Genomic DNA, 21,001 nt, shown 5'->3' with positions numbered 1-21,001 from the left:
ATGCAATTTGATTGTCTTTAAATCTAATTTAGTTTGTTTTATGAGATTTGTCCAGAATCAGATTCATCAGCTGTGATTCTGGAACTACAGAAAGTTTGAGCAGATGATGGATTCAGTTAGTCGCTTCAGGCAAACAGGAGATGAAACTTTAATAATAATAATGTTTCAGGAACTGGGGGACAATAAGATTATAGTTATCTCTTCTGAGAAGGAGAGAAAAACACATTTCCCAGAAGAAATTTCTTTTTTTTCCCCCATTAATTTACTGATGCTTTGGTCAAAGACCAAATATGGAGCAAATCAAGTTGTTCTTTAATAACAAAAACATTCAATAGTGCAAAAGAAGCATATTCTAATTTAATGATAACTCAAATAAAAGTCACATTAAAAAAACTAAATGTTGCATCAATATACATTAGAAAATAGTGTTTTAAAATAATAATAAGAGTCCTACCTGTGTAGTTTCTGTCATCTTGGGTGAGCAAACAGAAAGAAGAAAAACGTAGAAATCAATGACTCAGCATTAAAAACAGCCTTGTCTCATCCGCTCCACCAGGGGGCAGCAGAGTGATTAATGTGGAGCAGATCTACCAGGAGGCCAATTATTATGCAACTGCTTCACAATGTGTCCCAGAAACGTGTTTAAAAAAAAAACTCCTATTCCTGATGAAATAATGAGAAATTAATCGTCAGTTTTTATCCTGAATCTGCATCTAAAATTAAACCATAAAGCTTCATGAGAATCTTAACATTTGTGCAGGATTGTTCACTCCAGCTGTCCCGATAATCCCCTTAAAAACCACCATTCCCATAGCAACCCGACTGGTTACCATACCAACATTTCCTTCATCGTTCTCCTCTCTTTCTGCCCATAAATCCTCATTTATTTGCCCTAATCGGAACGGAACGTTCCGGCAGCCATCTGCCGCCTGTTGTCTGTGAATGAAGCACCAACTTCCGGTCTTCGTGGATTCATTCACTCCGAGGCCTTCCTCCTATTCTCCTCTTCCTCCCCGCTACCTGCCAGACAAACCCCTCAGAGGATCACGCTCTGATTGGTCGGATCATTTGTCGCCTAGCAACCGGCCGCCAGAGCAGGTGTTTGCAGGTGCCTGATGTTCCAGTTGATGAGGGAAGCAGGAGGAGCTGTATTTAACTCTAAACTCTTTAATATGTTCATTAATATTACAACAAGGATTTATGAAAGAATATTAATACATAATAAAGATGAAACTAACATTATTGACTTTAAATGTTTAATGCCATCAAGTTAATTTATTATGTAGTGAAAATAAAACATTAAAATGATACCAGAGTTTGCAGCTCTGGAATCATTTTTTTTTAAAGATTTTTACTATTTTAAATGTTTGTTTAATTTATTCAAATAGTTTTATTAAGTTATATCTAAAATTTTAATGTATTATGTTTATTATTGATCAGATTTTTTTATTATAGTTTTATTCTTAATTTACAGGATAAAACTATAAGTTTTATAGTTTTGTTCTATGAAACTTATAGAATACATTTTATGTTACATGTATTTGTACTTTACTACATATTTATTTTTGGAATCATTTGTGGATTTTATTTTTATTTGATGACACAAAAGGTAAATTAGCAACTATTTATTTTCTGATCTGTTTATTTGTTGCTGATTTTCTGCATTCATTTTATTTTAAATGTTTATTTTATTATTTTATTCACTCTAAACCTCTCCAGATATCAGAGCTTTCTGGTTCAGTATAAATAAAATGATGCAGAGAGCAGTGAGGCGCGTCACAACACAACTCTTTATGTTTGAAGCATTAGTATCAAAAATGGATCAATAATGTCCATAACGAATTTATTAAATATTTATTTGAACTCACTCATCAGAAGAGGCTAACTGAACATTTTTTAAAGTGCTGGTTTATGAATTAGCTTTGGATCTGTGGGGCATTCATAGTCGGGGAAAAAAATCGGAATTCTGAGTTTTAAATCTGTTGTCAGGATGTTATCAAACAGCTGCTGCTTTCCTGTTCATTATCATACTTTCAAATGTAAACATAAGCTTTATGGTGGTCTGACACACACACACACACACACACACACACACACTCACAGAGGCAGGTGGGTTTGGGGGCGTCCCATTTGCCCAGCTTGGTGCAGTGGCTGATGTTTCTGCCCTCCAGGGTGAAGCCGGAGTTGCAGCTGTAGTGGAGGACTGTCCCCTCCACCGGGGGCCCCGGGGGCCGCGCCGTCACCCTGCCGTTCTCCAGGGACGTCCACACCTTGGGGCACTGCAGCACTGAGGGGGAGCAGAGCAGAAGGCCGGAGGTCAAACTTACAGGATGTTTCCACTGATCAGTTCCTCAGAGGCGAAGGAAGAAAAAACACGAAATGTTTCTTATGCTGGACAGCATTTCTCAGCTAATTGTCCAGAACGCTGCCTGGTGACCATGGCAACCTAATATGGACGGTGGACGGACAGCGATGGCTGTTGGAGAGGCTCTACCTCTGGTTGAAAACTCAAACAGGCTGCAGGTAAACGCTGAATATAACTGAGCAAACAGGGAAATCCTCCTCTAAGTTCAGACGATTCCCTCCTGTGGGATTTGAACAGCTTTGGCTTCCAGGTTTGGGCTCCTGTCAGCTTTCATGAACGGGATTTAAGCCGAAACGCAGAAACAAAGCCAGGAAGACGACAAAGTTAGCAGGAGGGAGGAAGAAATCAGCGGCGCTCGGCTGCTTTGGTCTGACTGCCTGACAGAGAGGAGGAAAATAAATCAGTTTAGCTGTCGGGTTTGCTCCACTGTGTGAGCACACACTGCAGCCTGCGCTCTTACATAAGCAGAGAAAACAAAAATCCTGTTTCACAAAAGCTCTGAGAGCCAAACTCCTCCGGAGAGAAGAACCAGAACAGAGGAGGAGCTGGACGAATCCAGGACCTTCTAACGATTCTTCAAGATCCTCTCCTTTCACAAAATCTGCATAATTAAAGATAAAACCCAGGATAGTGCTGCACGATGCTGCATTGAGCTGCATGATGCTGCACGATGCTGCACGGTGCTGCACGGTGCTGCACGATGCTGCATTGAGGTGCACGATGCTGCACTGAGCTGCATGATGCTGCACGGTGCTGCACGATGCTGCATTGAGCTGCACGATGCTGCACGGTGCTGCACGATGCTGCATTGAGCTGCACGATGCTGCACGGTGCTGCACGGTGCTGCACGATGCTGCATTGAGGTGCACGATGCTGCACGGTGCTGCACGGAGCTGCATTGAGCTGCACTGAGCTGCATGATGCTGCACGGTGCTGCACGGTGCTGCACGGAGCTGCATTGAGCTGCATTGAGCTGCACTGAGCTGCATGATGCTGCACGATGCTGCACGGTGCTGCACGATGCTGCATTGAGCTGCATGATGCTGCACGGTGCTGCACGATGCTGCATTGAGCTGCATGATGCTGCACGGTGCTGCACGATGCTGCATTGAGCTGCATGATGCTGCACGGTGTTGCACGGAGCTGCATTGAGCTGCATTGAGCTGCACTGAGCTGCATGATGCTGCACGATGATGCACGATGCTGCATTGAGCTGCATGATGCTGCACGATGCTGCACGGTGCTGCACGATGCTGCATTGAGCTGCATGATGCTGCACGGTGCTGCACGGAGCTGCATTGAGCTGCACGATGCTGCACTGAGCTGCACGATGCTGCACTGAGCTGCACGATGCTGCACTGAGCTGCATGATGCTGCACGGTGCTGCACGGAGCTGCATTGAGCTGCACGATGCTGCACTGAGCTGCATGATGCTGCACGGAGCTGCATTGAGCTGCACTGAGCTGTATGATGCTGCACGGTGCTGCACGATGCTGCACTGAGCTGCACGATGCTGCATTGAGCTGCACGATGCTGCAGAATCTAAATAACTGAAACTCATCAGTCAAACTTTGGTAAAATGTGTAAATGTTAGTCGGATCATCAGGACTTCAGCCTCTAATGATGCTGGTTTCTGTCCAAACCTCAGCAGGATCTCAACACTTCCCCAAGGATTTTCACAGTAAAGGTGTTGCAGGTTTCCCTTTATAGGTCCGTGAAAAACCCAAACAGAACCGAGCAGAACCGCCTGAACAGAACCAGGAGCAGAACCAGGAGAAAAACCTGAGTGGTTCTGATCTCTGACTGATCTCTGAAACTCCTCTACTGTGTTTTAGGAGATAAGATTTAATTCTGTGTCGTTTCATAAACTCAGCATGTTGTTAGGCGGCTGCAGAACGAAACCCTGAACCCTGCAGACTAGCTTCCACAAACAGCAAACTGTGGCACGGCCGTCTTTATTTCAGTGCGTTAGCGCTGATGAGGGAGCTGACCGCCCAGAGACAGACCTGCAGGGCCGTAACAGACGGGGGTGCCCGGGGGGACTCGCCGTTTCCGGGCGTTAAAACCATCCAGAGGCTCTGCTGAGTCAGAATCACGTTGAGAAAAAGAGCCAGAGCCAGAAGATGGCAAAAAATATTATTTATCACTTCAGATATTATTTTAATTCTGCATTGTTTGTGTCAAAGGCAGGCCAGTTTTCTTTATTTTTATTCATTTTGCACACGAGTGCCACATTTAGCTAAAATCTGAAGGTGTTTTCTATGTTCCCTCCTTACAGTGGACTATGTGGCTCATTAAATGTCACTTCCTTCCTGTGTGTTGAATAATAATCTGCATCCAGGATTAAAGTTTCCTGGATATTTCATGTTTTAATGTTCAGCTGCTGACGATCTGAACTCAGCCAGTTTTCAGCTAAAACTTTAGATTCTGTTGGTTCAGAGGTTTAGAGACCCAGTTAGGTTCTGGACCTCTGGTTCTGGGCCTCTAGTTCTGGACCTCTGGTTCTGGACCTCTGGTTCTGGACCTCTGGACTGTGGCTGTTAGTCATTATTTTTGTTTTTAGCCTGTAAGGAGAGATGATGATAAACCTCTGAAAAACGTGACCCTGACTTCTGAACACGAACGCCTCTGAACATTCCCATCATGCTTCACCAGGTGAGCTCAGTCCTGGTTTAACTGGTTCTGTCCCAGTTGGACCTTAGTCCCACCAAGTTTAAAATGAACCAACACATTTTTTTTCTGTTAGCAGTCAGAAGCTGATCTGGAAATTTAATGTATTTCTAATATTTTATTTAAAAGTTTGAAGTGGTTAAAAAATTAGAAATCTGCAAAATGAGCTAATTCTTAAATCCGATTAATCGGCTGAATAATCTATAACAGAAATCATTTTTTACATCCTTTATTTACTGAGACTGAAATGTGGAGTTCATCTCTGTCTTCTCCACTCTGCAGCTCAGTGACACAACATGTAAACCAGCCGTTGACCTCTGACCTCTAGCAAACGTCACACTGAGCGAATATTTCACACACCGCTCTGGAAAACACTCCTTGTTCCTCGGTGAAGAAGTGATTCACATAATTCATCTCGTTTAACACGGAGCAGCTGAGCTGGAGGCCGGGTCCAACCGCCGGAACCGCCGGAACCGCTGGCCGGGTCCAACCGCTGGAACCGCCGGCCGGGTCCAACCGCTGGCTGGGTCCAACCGCCGGCCGGGTCCAACCGCCAGAACCGCTGGCCGGGTCCAACCGCTGGCCGGGTCCAACCGCTGGAACCGCCGGCCGGGTCCAACCGCTGGCCGGGTCCAACCGCTGGCTGGGTCCAACCGCCGGCCGGGTCCAACCGCCAGAACCGCCGGCCGGGTCCAACCGCTGGCCGGGTCCAACCGCTGGCTGGGTCCAACCGCCGGCCGGGTCCAACCGCCAGAACCGCCGGCCGGGTCCAACCGCTGGCTGGGTCCAACCGCCGGCCGGGTCCAACCGCCAGAACCGCCGGCCGGGTCCAACCGCTGGCCGGGTCCAACCGCTGGCTGGGTCCAACCGCCGGCCGGGTCCAACCGCCAGAACCGCCGGCCGGGTCCAACCGCTGGCTGGGTCCAACCGCCGGCCGGGTCCAACCGCCGGCCGGGTCCAACCGCCAGAACCGCCGGCCGGGTCCAACCGCCGGCCGGGTCCAACCGCCAGAACCGCCGGCCGGGTCCAACCGCTGGCCGGGTCCAACCGCTGGCCGGGTCCAACCGCTGGCTGGGTCCAACCACCGGAACCGCTGGCTTGGTCCAACCGCCGGCCGGGTCCAACCGCCGGAACCGCCGGCCGGGTCCAACCGCTGGCCGGGTCCAACCGCTGGCTGGGTCCAACCGCCGGCCGGGTCCAACCGCCAGAACCGCCGGCCGGGTCCAACCGCTGGCTGGGTCCAACCGCCGGCCGGGTCCAACCGCCAGAACCGCCGGCCGGGTCCAACCGCTGGCTGGGTCCAACCGCTGGCCAGGTCCAACCGCCGGAACCGCTGGCCGGGTCCAACCGCCGGCCGGGTCCAACCGCTGGAACTGCCGGCCGGGTCCAACCGCTGGCCGGGTCCAACCGCCGGAACCGCCGGCCGGGTCCAACCGCTGGCCGGGTCCAACCGCTGGCTGGGTCCAACCGCCGGCCGGGTCCAACTGCCAGAACCGCCGGCCGGGTCCAACCGCTGGCCGGGTCCAACCTCTGGCTGGGTCCAACCGCCGGCCGGGTCCAACCGCCAGAACCGCCGGCCGGGTCCAACCGCTGGCCGGGTCCAACCGCTGGCTGGGTCCAACCGCTGGCCGGGTCCAACCGCTGGCTGGGTCCAACCGCTGGCCGGGTCCAACCGCTGGCTGGGTCCAACCGCCAGCGGTTGGCAAATTTCTTTTTCGAGTTAATTTGCTGATACATGCTGATTTGTATTGGTGGCAAAGTTAAATGTTGGAGTCATGTTTGAGAAATCCTTTAATCTCCATGGCAACCATTCAGCTGTGCAAAACGCCCGGCTGGACCAAGCCCCGCCCTCCAGGCGCAGCTCCTCCTCAAAGCTTCCACCTCTCAGTCGCCCTCCCACACTCAGTTCCTTAAGACTAGCCAGCAGGAATCAGCTGCTGGAACAGCTGAGCTCGTTGCAGGAGCTACACAGGTGAAAACATTGAAGGGTTAATAAAGGAGCCATGCTGGAATGACTTCCTGAAGGTGGAGCTTCAGAAAGAGCTGGAGCTCCTTAAAGAGACAGTGACCCATTTTCAAGATATTAATTTACAATGTTAAATTTCTGTTTGATTTATACAGAATTTTTTAACAACTGAAGTCGCTAAAAGTTACTTGGCTGTGATATAAAATGGCACCATGTTCCTGGAAAATACGTGACACTGGCCCTTTAAGAGTCAAATTCAGGGAAAATAAAGATGAAAATCCTGGATTTTATTTTCTAAACTGAGGTTTTAATTTTGTGCCCTAAATCTGACGCTGAAGGAGAAACGCAGGAAAAGTTTCTGTCATTTAGGAGCCGATGGTGACTCAGATCCTAATTCTGCTCTTGTTGAAACCAAACAAAGAGATCTGGACGGCGATGTGAGCTTCCTGCTGGGCTCCTGAAGTCTCTCTGGTTTCTGCCTGAGCTCCAGCCAGCAGCTATTCCTGGATGGGAACGCTACCTGCTCGCTCCAGACAGAGTCCAAACCGGCTGCCAGGAAAAGCTCCCTGAGGAAAAACTCTCAGCAGTGAAGCGTCACGTTTGAGTAAATAAAGTTCAGTTCGGCCAGAAATCTGAACGCTTCCTTTAAGGGGAGCAAATCGAGACAAGAAGCCGACATTTAAGAGGTTAGAAAGGAAATCCAGATCAATAAACATAACTAGATAATCAACCATTAGCCAGAGAGCATCATGGGAAAAATAACAGCATTATCAAGCTGTCGTTCAGTTGTTGTGCTTTAAACTGTGACTCTTCATTTTTTATCTTTAATCATTCCTGACACACTGAGAAGCTTCTCATTTCATCTCCCCATTATCTATCTATCTATCTATCTATCTATCTATCTATCTATCTATCTATCTATCTATCTATCTATCTATCTATCTATCTATCTATCTATCTATCTATCTATCTATCTATCTATCTATCTATCTATCTATCTATCTATCTATCTATCTATCTATCTATCTATCTATCTATCTATCTATCTATCTATCTATCTATCTATCTTTCTATCTATCTATCTATCTATCTATCTATCTATCTATCTGACATGTTTGATGATGTCTTTAAGTTTTGAAAAAAAGAACAAAAAAACTAAATCTGATTTCTGGGTTCTGCTCTGACTTGGTACCGTTCAGCATCACACACCCACTGGGTGCTAAAGGTCATGATGAATATTTACTTCCGGGTTGGGAGCCGTCCAGATGGCCGGACAGCCAATCAGAGACGTGCTCTGCAGAAAGCCGTGTCCCGATGGACGGCCAATCAGGAAGGTGGATTTTGCTGCTGTATTTACACGAGAGACGGACCAAGAATCCAAACAATCCAACCAGACCGGAGACGTTTTGTCCCTCGAGGTTTAAAATCTGAGACGAGTGAAGTAATGAAGAGATTCTCCCAGAAACAGGAGGAGTGAGGGAAAACGACATGGCCACCGTTCAGCACGGTGGAGGACCTGTGATGCTGCGCTGCACAAACACTCAATATTACCGTCCAGTTACCGTCCAAATATTTCTGTCCAGTTTCTGGTGCAAATATTTTATTACACTTGAAATAAGACAAAACTAACCTGGTGACTTTTCATCCAGATGTAGAAGCTTGTTTTAGAGAATAATTCACTAATGCTGGGTGATATTTCCACTGGCAGATTATTTCATTTCTCTCATGTTATCAGTGCATTAATCTGCCAGTGGAACTGGAGCTTTTGTATCAATATTAAGGAACTATTGACTCATAAAAAGCTCCTTTATTTTGCTGTAAAGTTTTGTCTGCAGATCTTTGCAGTAGAAATAAACCGTGTTAGGATTCAGAGTGTTTGCAGTGTGTGGGCTGAGGATCGTCTGGTGGTTCTGAGCAGAGACAACTGGACCGTCTGAGACGTCAGGCTACAGCAGCTGATGGCTCCAGTCACCCAGAGGCTGGTGAACATCAGACGGAGATGAAGAAATGATGAACTCACGGCACACGCTGAGCTGCGTCATGTCCGTCCACGTGCCGTTGGGCAAACACTTCCTGACCTTTGGCCCCGCGATCTGCCGGTTTTCTCTGCAGATGTACTCGATCTCATAATCCACAGGCAGAATCCGAACGCTGCGGATCTGAGAGGAAACGCAGAGTTAGAGAGATTTAACTCACATTTACTGCAAAGTTACAGAAATAAAAAAATTCAAATTATTTCTAAATGTGTTAATCTGTGTTTACAGATATGAAGCTGCAGCCGTCTGACCCTCAGCAGTTTCACACACCTGTCCTGCTGTTTGACTTTCACCACAGAAACAAGCTGAGCACTAATTCAGATCCAGTTTTAAAATAACACTTAATTGAGTTTTGTCATTTTTTCTACCAGCAGTTGAGACATTAAGAATGTCATAAGGACGACAAGCAGAGGTGATGAGCCAAACCGGCAAGGTGTGACTGAGAATGAGGAGCTTAAAACTGGGAGGCTGGTGGTGGGAACACTGGATCAGAACCAGACTGAGGGAGAGAGGCTTCACACAAACTAACACAAACACAGGAGTAACTGGACCTACAGAGACGAAACCTTGTAAAACTAAGACGACCAGGAAGAGCTGAGCTAAAATAAACTGAAGAGGAACAGGAACAAACCAAACCCGACTCAAGTCGAGTCTCTGGTTCAAATATCTTAGTACGTTTGAAATACAACAAACGAAACTCACACTGAGATAAAGGAGCTTGTTTCAAGTCAGTAATAAAAATAATCGCTGCACTGCAGATTGTTTGACTTACAGCAAGATATTTTCCCATATTGTGATTTAGATCCAGCTCCTGTATTTTAGTTTTGTTTCATTTGATGTGTGCTCAGATATTTGCACCAGTAACTAGACAGACGTTTCTGGTGAGATTTTGTGTTTTTGCAGGGTGGCTCTGAAAGGAGCCAGAAGGTCGGGTTCTGCTCAGTTTGGTCCTGATTGGGTCGCAGCAGCTCAAACAGCTGCAGCGTTTAATCAGACCCACTGATGAGCTGAAATGTCCAACATGGTGCAGCAGATGCTTCATGACAGACAGAAACCACTGAGGTTCTGTACCTGCTCCTGAGTCAGGCCTCGGTAGCGGATCCCTCCGTCCCGCGGAGGCCGGATGATGGCACAGCCTGGACAGGAAGAGACAGCATGAGGGACAGCAGGGGACAGCAGAGGACAGCAGGGGACAGCAGGGTACAGCAGAGAACATCTGTCTTCAGGTAGACACGCCTCAGAAACTCCAGCTGTTTTGGTTTGAGCCTCGCTGCACAGATTCCAGCTTTTCACTCAGGAATCTCTGCTGTCCGTTAAAGACTCACTGCACACACTCCCTCACACACACACCCCATCACACACACTCCCCATCACACACACACCCCATCACACACACACCCCATCACACACACTCCCCATCACACACACACCCCATCACACACACACCCCATCACACACACACCCCATCACACACACACCCCATCACACACACACACCCACGCACACACACCCACACACACACACACTCCCTCACACACACACCCCATCACACACACACCCACACACACACACCCACACACACTCACCCACACACACACACACTCCCTCACACACACACTCCCTCACACACACACCCCATCACACACACACCCACACACACACACACACACTCCATCACACACACACCCACACACACACACACACACACACACACACACACACACTCCCTCACACACACCCCATCACACACACACTCCATCACACACACACTCCCCATCACACACACACTCCCTCACACACACACTCCATCACACACACTCCCTCACACACACACCCCATCACACACACACACACACACACACACTCCCTCACACACACTCCAATTACCTCCCGCTGATGAATTATGTATGGGCACAACGAGCGCTGGGAGAGCGCAGAGGATAATCAGAAACAATATCGGCGCCATTTCTGGATCTGGAAGAGAGAGAAGGTTTAAAAATAAGGAACGGAGGAAAAAAGACAAACATCTGAACTGTACAGCAGTTTATGTCTGACATAAACTCTGCTGCTCTTTCTGGTCCCATGTATCAATGTGGGCCTCAAAATGTCCTGTGTTCCCACATTTCCAGGAATATTCATCCATATTTATTTAATTCAAACATATTCATATCCATAATTCAAATTCCAGGGATACATATTTAGATAACCTTTTAATAATGAGGTAGGCAGAAACATGAACTCATTGGATCCCTTTTCTTGTACACGTTTCACTTTTCACACGTTATTCTTTCTTTAAAGAAAATAAGAAAAAGGAAAATAAAATAAAGAGAACAATAAAAAAAAACTATGGATCCAAACCATTTTCCTCCATATTTTGGACGCAGCTGAGCTTCATGTTAATTTGATTTCTGCTACTGAAAGGTTTTCTGGTGTATTTAAGGTTAAAAACAGAGTTTATTGACACCTGGAGACACCAGTAAGCTCCGCCCACTCAGTTACCTGCCTGATGACACCAACATCAACCCAGCAGCTCCAGGACCCGGCTCCTAAATCCAATCCTTCACGTTCCCATCGCAGGAAATTTGGTGTTTTCTCCAATATTTAGAGGTTTATTTATTAAAATGAGAATATTTCCTCTTCCTTCAGTCAGAAAGTCTCTAATCTGTGTTGCTGCTCAGTCAGGAGAATCAACCCTGCTGCTTCTCTGAGCGTCTGAAACGTTTTAGTCCTGTTCAAACGCAGTTTATTAAAGTTACCAATATTGTTAGTTTTTAGTCTTGAGTTTAACTCAACCAACTATTAATAATCAGATTTTTTTAAGCGTTTTTAACTCATTCATTTTAATTGATTTCGGTGAAAGATTAAAAGATTTCCTTTAAATCAAGTTTGAATTTTTTTTACCTTTGACTCATTTATGCTTGAAAAGTTTTTCCAAATCAAGAATGAACTTTACTTCATCTAAATAACTCTTGAAATAATCTGGATTTCTTTGGTGTTAGTTTCGGAGAACCTCAGGGTTTAATACTCAGAACCAACATTTTTCTCAGTGTGAAATTTCTTTATTGTCATTGGGAAACATTGAAATGTTGGTAAATGTTATGTGAAGAATTTGATTGTTCATTTTATGCAACATTTTATTTTTATCCAATAAAATGTTACATTTTTAAGTGAGAAGTTTTTATAATAATAATCCTCTAAACTGATCTGGATTAATAATTCTCTCAACTTTCTGAAGGATTTTCTTTGGAGACTAAATATTATAGAGAACTATGGAGTGTTAGTTTAAAAAGTGGACAAGCTGAGGACTGAACATTCATTTAGCAAGAATCACCTGCTTAGATCTAAGTTCATAGTTTCTACTCCAGACTGGGGAACTTTGGGATTTTCACAGATTAAACTAAAAATAGGTGAAAAAAGTGAAAATCCTCTGACAGAATCTTTTAATTCTGCTTTGATGAGTTTCCTGTTATGTGCCATACATCATCTGCCTGACAATGTAATTCAAACAACTTTTTTCTCAATATTGGTGCAATAAGGAAATGTGTAATTTAATTTTTTTTAAAAGTCTGAATCCTCCAGAAACTGGCTCTGAAAGCAGAGAAATACAATTTAAATCCCAAATACATGACTCGGTGTTCTGGTCTGCGTTTAGAGATAATATGTAATGCCTGAGTGGTTCATAGGTCAGAGGTCAGCTGCTTAACAAACTAAAACACTGATAGAAGCTGAAGCCACTAAAGTTTGAGGAGATTTTTTAAACGACTTCAAGACTTTCTAGAATATTTCAGCAGATCTGTTGGTTCTGATTTATTCCTTTTCTGGGCTTTTTCTCATCGTTATTCTGGTTGAATCGTTGCATGTTTGGATTATCAATCCCTCTGGTTATGGATGCTGTTTCAAAGATCCCTGAACTCTGACCCCAGGTCCCGGAGGAGTCCTGGAGGCTTCATGATGCAGAGAGACGGAGGAAGTTCATCCGTCATACGGATCCTGATCCCACAGTCACAGCAGAGGAGCAGCTAAAGCAAAGGAGCTGGAGGAGCAGAGCTGACACCTGATGATGATGATGGAATATCGTCTCTGCAGCCCGAATGTTGAGCTGTTAGCAACATGCTAACAGTCTTCAGTCAGAGGCTTCTTTAGATTCGTTACAAGACCGACTGCTGCTGGAGTTTCTTCCTCCCTACAGCATCAGGAGCCACAGCGATGTTTTCAAGACACTTGGATGATTTGAGTTGTGATAATATCTCATTTCCATTTGGGATGAATAGAAGATTTTTTAATTTGAATTAAATTGAGAAAGACTGAGAGAGGCTGGTAGTGCAAACAGAGCTACATGTTATCACAAAGAGCAGCCATGTTTCTGAGCAGCTATGGAACAAAACGTGTGGTTTAATCCAGAACCCTGTGGGACTCCACAACTGACCGAAACTACCTGAAATATATCCATAAAAACATTTATGGTCTGTAACCTCAGGTTAGAACAAGAACAATAAAATCTGCAGAAACACTTGAACAGATCTGAGGAAGGCGGTGTAACTGGGTTTGGATCAGAACTTTTCCATAACATCCGTGTTCTTAATGATCGGGTGAATGGCAGCGGGGAGAAGCTGCTGGTTCTTCATTTCCTTCCTTCCTGGCTGAGAGGAGGACCGGATGAGCCAGCTGAAGGAAATCCCGACGCTTCCACCAGCGGAGCGGGAAGGAAAGCAGGCCGAACCGGTTCGGCTCGGTCCATCAGCTGTGAGGACGGCTGGGAAATTCCAGCCAGCGCCTCGGAACCAGCGCAGGCCTGACAGATGGAGCCCCACCGCCCAGCAGCGGGCTGCCGGCCGGAAGCTGCCGATCCGGCTCGGTTTCAGCACCGCGGACAGCGCTCACCCCGCTGCTTCACGCAGAGACCCGCAAAATGCTGCATTTCGTGCGTGGCTGAGCGTGAACCGCGGGTCACGGCGCAGCTCCCGACTGTTCCTGCTCAGGGAGTCCGTGGCGGCCTGCAGGGGAAGCCGAACCTCCCGCCGCCTGGGCGGCCGCTCGCTGGGAAGCCTGACCCAGAATGTCACCGTCTAATCTCTGGAACAACGCGAGCATCGCTCCCGCTCGGGCCTGGCGGCTCCATCGAATATGCATGCTGCCTTCTGCATTCACAGCCACATCTGCCCGGATCCGCGACAGCCGCAGTGGATCTGGACCGGAAAGCCGAGCCTCGGGTACTTACTGTCGGTTCGATGGCTCCGAGTCCAAACCAGTCCTCCCAGTGAGTCGGATTAGTGGGCAGAAAGGTGCATCCTCCCGGCGCTCTGCATGGCTCTGTTATTATGGCTTTGCAGTAAATGAGCGAGCAGCTCCGCGCGTAAACAGCGCTGGTCCGGGTTATTTCCAAGTATTGCAAAGAGATGACAAGAAGGGAAAAAAATCCACACACACTCACACTCACACACACACACACGCTCACACACAAATAAAGATACACAAGCGCATCCACAGAAACGACGAGCAGCGATTCAGCACTCCCCTCCTCCTCTCTACAATCTGGAGCTCATGGCGACGTCATGATGGAGACGCACCGTGCGTAAAAGCTCCCGCACGTATTTATCTGGCTTTTTCTGAAACCTGAGCAGGGGACGGACTGCGCCCAGCCCGGCAGGAAGCAGCTCCTGATGGAGGATCATTCCGCAGATTCCGCCCCGCTGCGCCGCCGCAGACATGGCGCTGCTGCTTTAACGCTTTAAGCCTAAAAGCTCCTCGGAGCTTAAGTGACAGAAGCTTCGCTCAGGTTTCTGCTCATCCGCCGAGCAAAAGCCCTGCGCGCGCAGTCAGCTCCACATGAAACACCTGCGGAGGACACGAACACCGCCGATTCATTTTATAATCATTTCTTCAATATTCAAGGAAACATTTTCAATTCAAACTTCGATGACATCTTTCACTGAAAGAACCCGAACTGATCTCATTCTGGAAAGGTATCAGTCAGGAGCAGGGTTTTTATTAGGTGTTACCTGCAGCAGCAGACATGGAGCGGGACTGACCCTGCTGGGCTTCCTTAGAGTCGTCCTGAACTCTGCAGAATCATCACTGCTTGTCTCGTTCCTGCTCATCTAGATTCTTATATTCTTATAATCTCATATTTTGCATTTTGTGCACAAACGCATATTTTCTACCATTTTTTAAATTATCCTGATCAGTTGAATATTTCTTTAGTTTGCTATTTTAATTTCTATTTTCTAACGATGTACAATTAGAGGGACAATAAAGAATATTTCTATTGTATTTAATAGGAAAATTATTTTTACAATAATTATAATAAAACTAAATTTCACCACATTGCAGTATGTTTGTAATTTATAAATCGATATTGTTCCTTATTTTTTAACTCTGTTTATCTGTAGTTTGAATGTTAAACTTTAACGTCTTTGGGTTCAAATCCAAACAGATTCATAAAAACACGTTCGGGAGTCAAAGATGAGGTTTATTGATGCAACAGGAAGCAGAGAATCACATTTATCATCAAACACATTTAAATATTCTCCATCTGAATAATTACAAACATTTACAGGCTGTTCCACTTGATTTTTTTAGACGTTTCAGTCGTCAAATAAAAAGTCAGTTTTACTTTTAGTTTTGTCTGGAACATAAAAGTTCTGATTAGTTTGGAACCAGAAGCGTTAAAGTGTCAAGGCACACATCAAGTCACGACAGGAGCTTCTTTTGTTTTAAGGCAAACAAAAATCCATGTAAACAATATTTTAAATAACACAAATCTGACGCTGCGACTTCACGCCATTTAAATAAAAGGCTGATTCTAAAACCCGGACCAGAACCGCAGGACCGACCAAAACATGCTCCTGCAGCTGCAGACAGAACCGAGCGTTTTAATCAAGTCTTCCTGACTGTCCCAGGTTCTGCCGGGTCCGGGCGACCCGCTTAGCTTCCAGTCGATCCGGCCTGACGGGACGCAGGGAAGCGGCGCCTCCAGAGGTCCGGACGGACCGGACCGGATCAGAGTCTGAGAAAATAAAGCAAACAGGGATTTTTAAGGTTCTGATGGTTTCGTCATGCTAGAGGAACGGATCGACCTTCAGGGTTCTACTGAGGTTCTACTGAGGCTGAAGGGTTACTCGGGTTGGTTTAAGCTCAGACTACATGTTCTGGTTTGAGTTTTCCATCCCGGTCCCGGTTCTGGTTCCAGTCCTGGCTCACAGGCTGAAGCTGCGGTGGTGATGCTTGGAGAAGTTCTGCTGGCGCTCCCTGGCGCCGCTGGGCGCCGCCGGGTCCCGTATCCTGGTCCGGTCCCGCTCCGCCTCGTCTCCGGTCACGCTGCCCACGTCGCTCAGGTCACCCAAGTCGCCCAGGTGCTCCACCGAGTCGTACTTCTCCAGGTCCGAGGCGATGGTCTGCAGGCTGAAGACGGACAGCGAGTCGGACCCGGCCCGCTCCCGCTCCGCCTCCTTGTAGCGGTCCGCCAGGTCCAAGGCGGCGTCCAGACGCTCCTTGGCGGCGGCTCCGCAGGCCGCGTCGTCCTCCCGGACCCGGGTGTCGGACTCGGCGCCGACGGGCGGGCTGCGGGTGGGGCAGTCGGGCGGGTCGCGACCCCTCTGGGCGTGGATCTGCTCACTGATCTGCTCCAGGTTCCTCAGAGCGACAGAGTAACGAGTCTTCACCTTGGAGACGTTCTGCTCCAGCTGCAGGACCTTCGTCTTATGATCCTGACCACACACACACACACACACACACACACACACAGTTCAAACAGTGTTAATGGATCAGCTCCAGCATGAACCCGTCACCAGGCTGATGGCGCCGATGACAGGTGTGTGTTCTCGGTGTCAGAACACACTCCGGCCCACCAGGCTCGCTGTACCTCCAGGATGTGGTTGAGTTGAGACTTGAGCTCAAAGTAGGGCTTGGACTTGACGATGACCCGCTTCAGGGACTTCTGCAGGGTCTGGACCCGGGCCTCGGCCTCCTGGCAGGCGTGTGTGACGCGCATGTGTTCCCGCTCGCTGCGGACCCGTTCCTCCTCGGCTTCGTTCACCTGCAGGACAAACGGAGAACAACCGAACGAGTTCTGGTCATTTAGATCAAGTTAGAAAATAAAACTTTTTATTGCAGATACAATTTATAAATTCATTATTAATGGTTCTATTTCATGTTTCTGTGCAAATTGAGACATTTTCATATAAATTTGTTCAATTTTGCAATTTTTGAACCAAAACTCTCAGTGCTGCCCTCTTCGGGTTGAACGGTGTTACTGCAGTCCAGCCCTGGTTCAGGAACGCCCCCTGGTGGAGAGTTAGGAGTAGGACCAGCGCTTTTATGGACCTTCCTGATCGTTTCTCCTTTTGCTCATGTGGAGCATCTGCTCTGCTGACAGAACCCGCCACTCACTCAGGGATTGATGCTTCACATGTCAGAAATCTCAAAAAGACAAAAAAGTCCAAGCGTCTGAAAAGTTACAAAATCTATGGACAGTCATTGAGATTGCTTCTTCCCTCCTGACCGTCTCATCTCCACTTAGCCACGCCCCTCTGACTCGTGGCTCCGCCCACTATGGCGGAATTTTTCTAAATTTTCTGGGGGCGGGGCTAACCCTTCACAATGATCTAATAAATCCTGAAGAACTGAATTTTGCCTCCATGTTTCAGTCATTTATATCTAATTTCATTAAACAGATTCTGCTCAGTTTTTACAGTCAAATATTTAAAGCATTTATTTCTGTTATTGAATCGTTTTAATAGAAAACAACATTCAGAATATTCTCAGAATATTCCACCAATAAAAATTTCATTTTGAGCAGAGATGTCAGGATTTGGTCTGGGCTCCTTCTGCATCAATACGGCGCAGCGTGGAGGTTCTGGTTCTGGTCCTGGTCCTCTCCACTCTTCCTCCAGACTCTGGGAACATTGGAGCAGTTCTGGTTCTGCTCAGCCCAGGTGAGACGCTGCTCCAGGTTCTGGTTCTGACTGTCCAGAAGACGTCCGGTTGGTCCGAGCTGATGATCCCGGAAGCTGCAGCTGTTCTTCAGATTGCTCTGGATTTGATGATCTGAGTCCAGCAGGCGGGACGCAGCAGGCCGCTGTGTGTGTGTGTGTGTGTGTGTGTGTGTTTACCTTGGAGGTGGCGTGGTTGAGCATCTCCTGCCAGGTGGGGTCCAGCGTGTTCTTGCCGTCGGCCATCAGGCCCTGCTCCGCCACGTAAACCATCTCCCTGGCAGCCGTGTGCATGGAAACGGCGCGCTCATAACTCAGCGCCGCCTTCTGCGTCTCCTGCTGCGCCTGCAGGAAGCAGGAAGTTGTCCTTTGAGATGTCTATGTTCCACACAGAGGTGTTGCTATGACGATATACTGTGGAGCCTTACCATGATCCCAAAACAGAAACACATTAATACTGTTTATGTTAAGTTTTTTTTTTTTTAAAGGCATGAAAAGTATATTACTACTTAAAAAATCTTCACCCTGATAACTGATATTATGGAAATATTCTGCATATTTTCATGAAAATACACAGAACAAAGTGTACAGGCTGGCATTTCTATCTATTAACTTTAAATTTGACATATTTGGCCAAACATCTGAAGAGCCAGAGGAGATTGAGCCGAGCAGCAGGTTGATCTGCTGAGCTCAAACGTTACGCAGGCCAGAGGCGAACCGATCGATCAGCCGATATTTCCATCTGAAACCGATCGATCAATGTTCTCAAAGGTCTGAAAATAATCCACTCTGCTGCGAGAGACGGCTGAGAAAATGTAACAAATTACAGACTAAAGGAGCTGATTGTTTTAGTTTACTGAGTAGTTTTCCTTTGTATTTCATATCAATACCTCATGTTGCTACAACACGTTTGCTTCACAGGTATTACACAAGGTTTATCAATAAAATAAGATCAGAACATTGAAGGTGCATCGTGACCTTTTACCACCTGACTGAGGCAGTAAAAACAAATTAATTGAAACTGACAGGTCTGGAGTGGATAGTCTCATATCAATTAATCACAATAAAATGCCATTTTCAATAACTAACTGCATGGATGAATGCATTTCTCCCAGAACAGATCAAACACCGACAACCTGGAAAGTCTCCAGCTTCATCACATCAACAACCTCTGACATCTTTTAGTGCAAATGTCCGAATTCAAGGCTTTTTTCCTTACCTGTCTGACCATAAATCTATGCCTTTTTAATTATTTTTCCCTGCAAATTTACGACAGTAATGTGAAATTAGTCCAGAAGTTCATTCCTCCAGCTTTTTAGCCTATGAAGCTCTTAATCCTTCAGACTGATGTATTTTTAAACATCATTTCACTGTGAACGGTTTTCCTTCCTGGACTCTGCAGATGGCAGTAAAAGGTCCTCTGGCCTGATTCTGGGAGACAGCAGCACTTTGCTAACACACACACACACACACAGTTTGAGACGAGGCGTATTGATCCGTACCTCCTTAGCGAGGCGGCGGGCTTCGTAGTACGGCCTGGCTTTCTCGATGCAGCCGCCAAGCTGAGAGCTCTGAGCGTTCAGCTTCCTGGCAGACTCAGTGAGGATCTTCCTGTACGCTGACCTGGCATCCTTCAGGGTTCATGCAGGAAAATAATGAACCACATCAGATTCATCTGCCTTGGGAGCGCAGGTCAGGTTTCACGCAGGAGGAACAGCCAGATATTAACATTTACAGTTTTTATTCTTTAAGTTTGGGAACTACAATAACTTTTACAGAAAAAACATTTGATAATTGTATTTGTGTGTTAAACCTATATTCAATAAAAGAGTGGCATCTGAAGCTGAATCTTCTGATGACTGACTCATCTCCACTTACATCCAGCTCCAGCTCCAGTTTGTTGATTTCTGCGCTGGCTTCGTTTAGATGCTCCAGCTCCTCCTGCGAAAATGCAAACAAAAATTCATCAACTGCAAGAGCAAACCAACATGTTTACCTCTGGGATTAAAGGGAATAAAGGCCAACAATGACGGCTAATCTGAAACTGAAAGCTGGTGGAGCTCTGCTGTTAAAGCGCTGCAACAAAGATGATTACTTCTGACAGACAGTGGGATTATCACAGATTATTATGATTTATAATGAACAACAAAATAGTTAATCAGCTCCGTCTGAATCGACCCTCATCGAAAGTAATCCAGTGATCATATATCTGCCACTGTTAATGCGGGTTAAAGAGCTGCTAACAGGAACACCAGAGGCCGGTGGTCTCACCTGAATGCGGGGGTCCAGCTCCTCCTCATACGGGCTGTGCAGCTGCTCTCTGACGCCTCTTTCACTGTCGCCTTCGTCACAGGCGTCTCTGAGCGCATTTTCTACTTTTGTCCCGCTCGTTTTGGAAACATTCGTCTCCAAATCCTCCCCCTCCTCCTCACCGCCAGGAATAACCTCCCTCCAGCCCCCCACACCCGACTCCCCAGAGCCGGCGGGGCTCTCTCGCAAGTCGCCTGGTTCCATCCCAGGCCCTATAGACGGGCGGCTATTAGCTTGATTTATCCCAGCGAGAAGCACCTTCCGCCCAGCAGCGACCGAGAGAGAAGCGGTTGGAGATCAGAAAATAATCCAAGTGGCGGAGAGAGATGAGTTTGAAGCCATTTTTAGTCTGCACAGAAACCCGAACCCGCAATTAGCCTAGCCTAGCATACTCTGTAGAGACAGGCGCTCCAATTAGCCTAGCCTGTATAGAAACCAGTAGCATAAATTAGCCTAGCCTGTCAAAAATGCTAATTTCCCCGCTAAGTTTTCTGCGAACATGTAAGAACTAACAGCTGCTGTTCGGTATAAACCATGTGGAGGTTTAATCAATAAAAAAACAAACTTATTTTACCGCCACTTTCCCCCCCATCTCTTAACATCTCCACTCCAGAGCTAGACCAGCTAGCCGCTCCGTTCTCACACCATCATCACAGATGAAGTGAACAGTTCAGAGCTGAATGCGCTTGAACCACGACAGCCACCGTAGACACAACAGAACTCT

General features: G+C 46.8%; 2 protein-coding genes across 2 annotated transcripts in view; both read right to left on the bottom strand.

Moving 5' to 3' along the window:
* Positions 1-14,754, bottom strand: part of gabbr1a (gamma-aminobutyric acid (GABA) B receptor, 1a) — a 105,193-nt gene extending 90,439 nt beyond the window's left edge. The window contains exons 1-6 of the mRNA XM_081597566.1: positions 14,256-14,754; positions 10,925-11,011; positions 10,109-10,173; positions 9,022-9,160; positions 2,102-2,287; positions 455-472 (exon numbers count right to left, since the gene is read on the bottom strand). Coding sequence (XP_081453692.1) covers positions 455-472; positions 2,102-2,287; positions 9,022-9,160; positions 10,109-10,173; positions 10,925-11,003 — 487 coding nt within the window. The 5' untranslated portion in view covers positions 11,004-11,011; positions 14,256-14,754. The remainder of the gene's footprint in view (positions 1-454; positions 473-2,101; positions 2,288-9,021; positions 9,161-10,108; positions 10,174-10,924; positions 11,012-14,255) is intronic.
* A 731-nt stretch (positions 14,755-15,485) lies between these two features.
* Positions 15,486-20,972, bottom strand: sh3bp5la (SH3-binding domain protein 5-like, a). Its single transcript, XM_008431035.3, has 6 exons — positions 20,239-20,972; positions 19,846-19,908; positions 19,470-19,598; positions 18,148-18,312; positions 16,899-17,072; positions 15,486-16,743 (listed from the first exon to the last, which is right to left on the bottom strand). Exons 1-6 carry the CDS (start codon positions 20,479-20,481, stop codon positions 16,234-16,236), a joined length of 1,284 nt encoding a protein of 427 aa, XP_008429257.1. The 5' UTR covers positions 20,482-20,972; the 3' UTR covers positions 15,486-16,233.
* Positions 20,973-21,001: the final 29 nt, after the last annotated feature.

This window comes from Poecilia reticulata, chromosome 16 (genome assembly GCF_904066995.2).
Source record: "Poecilia reticulata chromosome 16, P_reticulata-male-v2, whole genome shotgun sequence".
NCBI lineage: Eukaryota > Metazoa > Chordata > Actinopteri > Cyprinodontiformes > Poeciliidae > Poecilia > Poecilia reticulata.
Note: the sequence above shows the minus strand (reverse complement) of the source record. Positions and strands in the feature narration are given on the sequence as shown.

What these genes read in the sequence shown, in the direction of transcription:
- sh3bp5la (XM_008431035.3), bottom strand. Translation starts at nt 20,481, where the DNA reads ATGGAACCAGGCGACTTGCGAGAGAGCCCCGCCGGCTCTGGGGAGTCG. An exon ending in AGCTGGACCCCCGCATTCAG is followed by an intron (nt 19,909 to 20,238) that starts GTGAGACCACCG and finishes GCATTTTCGCAG; the next exon opens with GAGGAGCTGGAGCATCTAAA. An exon ending in AACTCAACCACATCCTGGAG is followed by an intron (nt 16,744 to 16,898) that starts GTACAGCGAGCC and finishes GTGTGTGGTCAG; the next exon opens with GATCATAAGACGAAGGTCCT.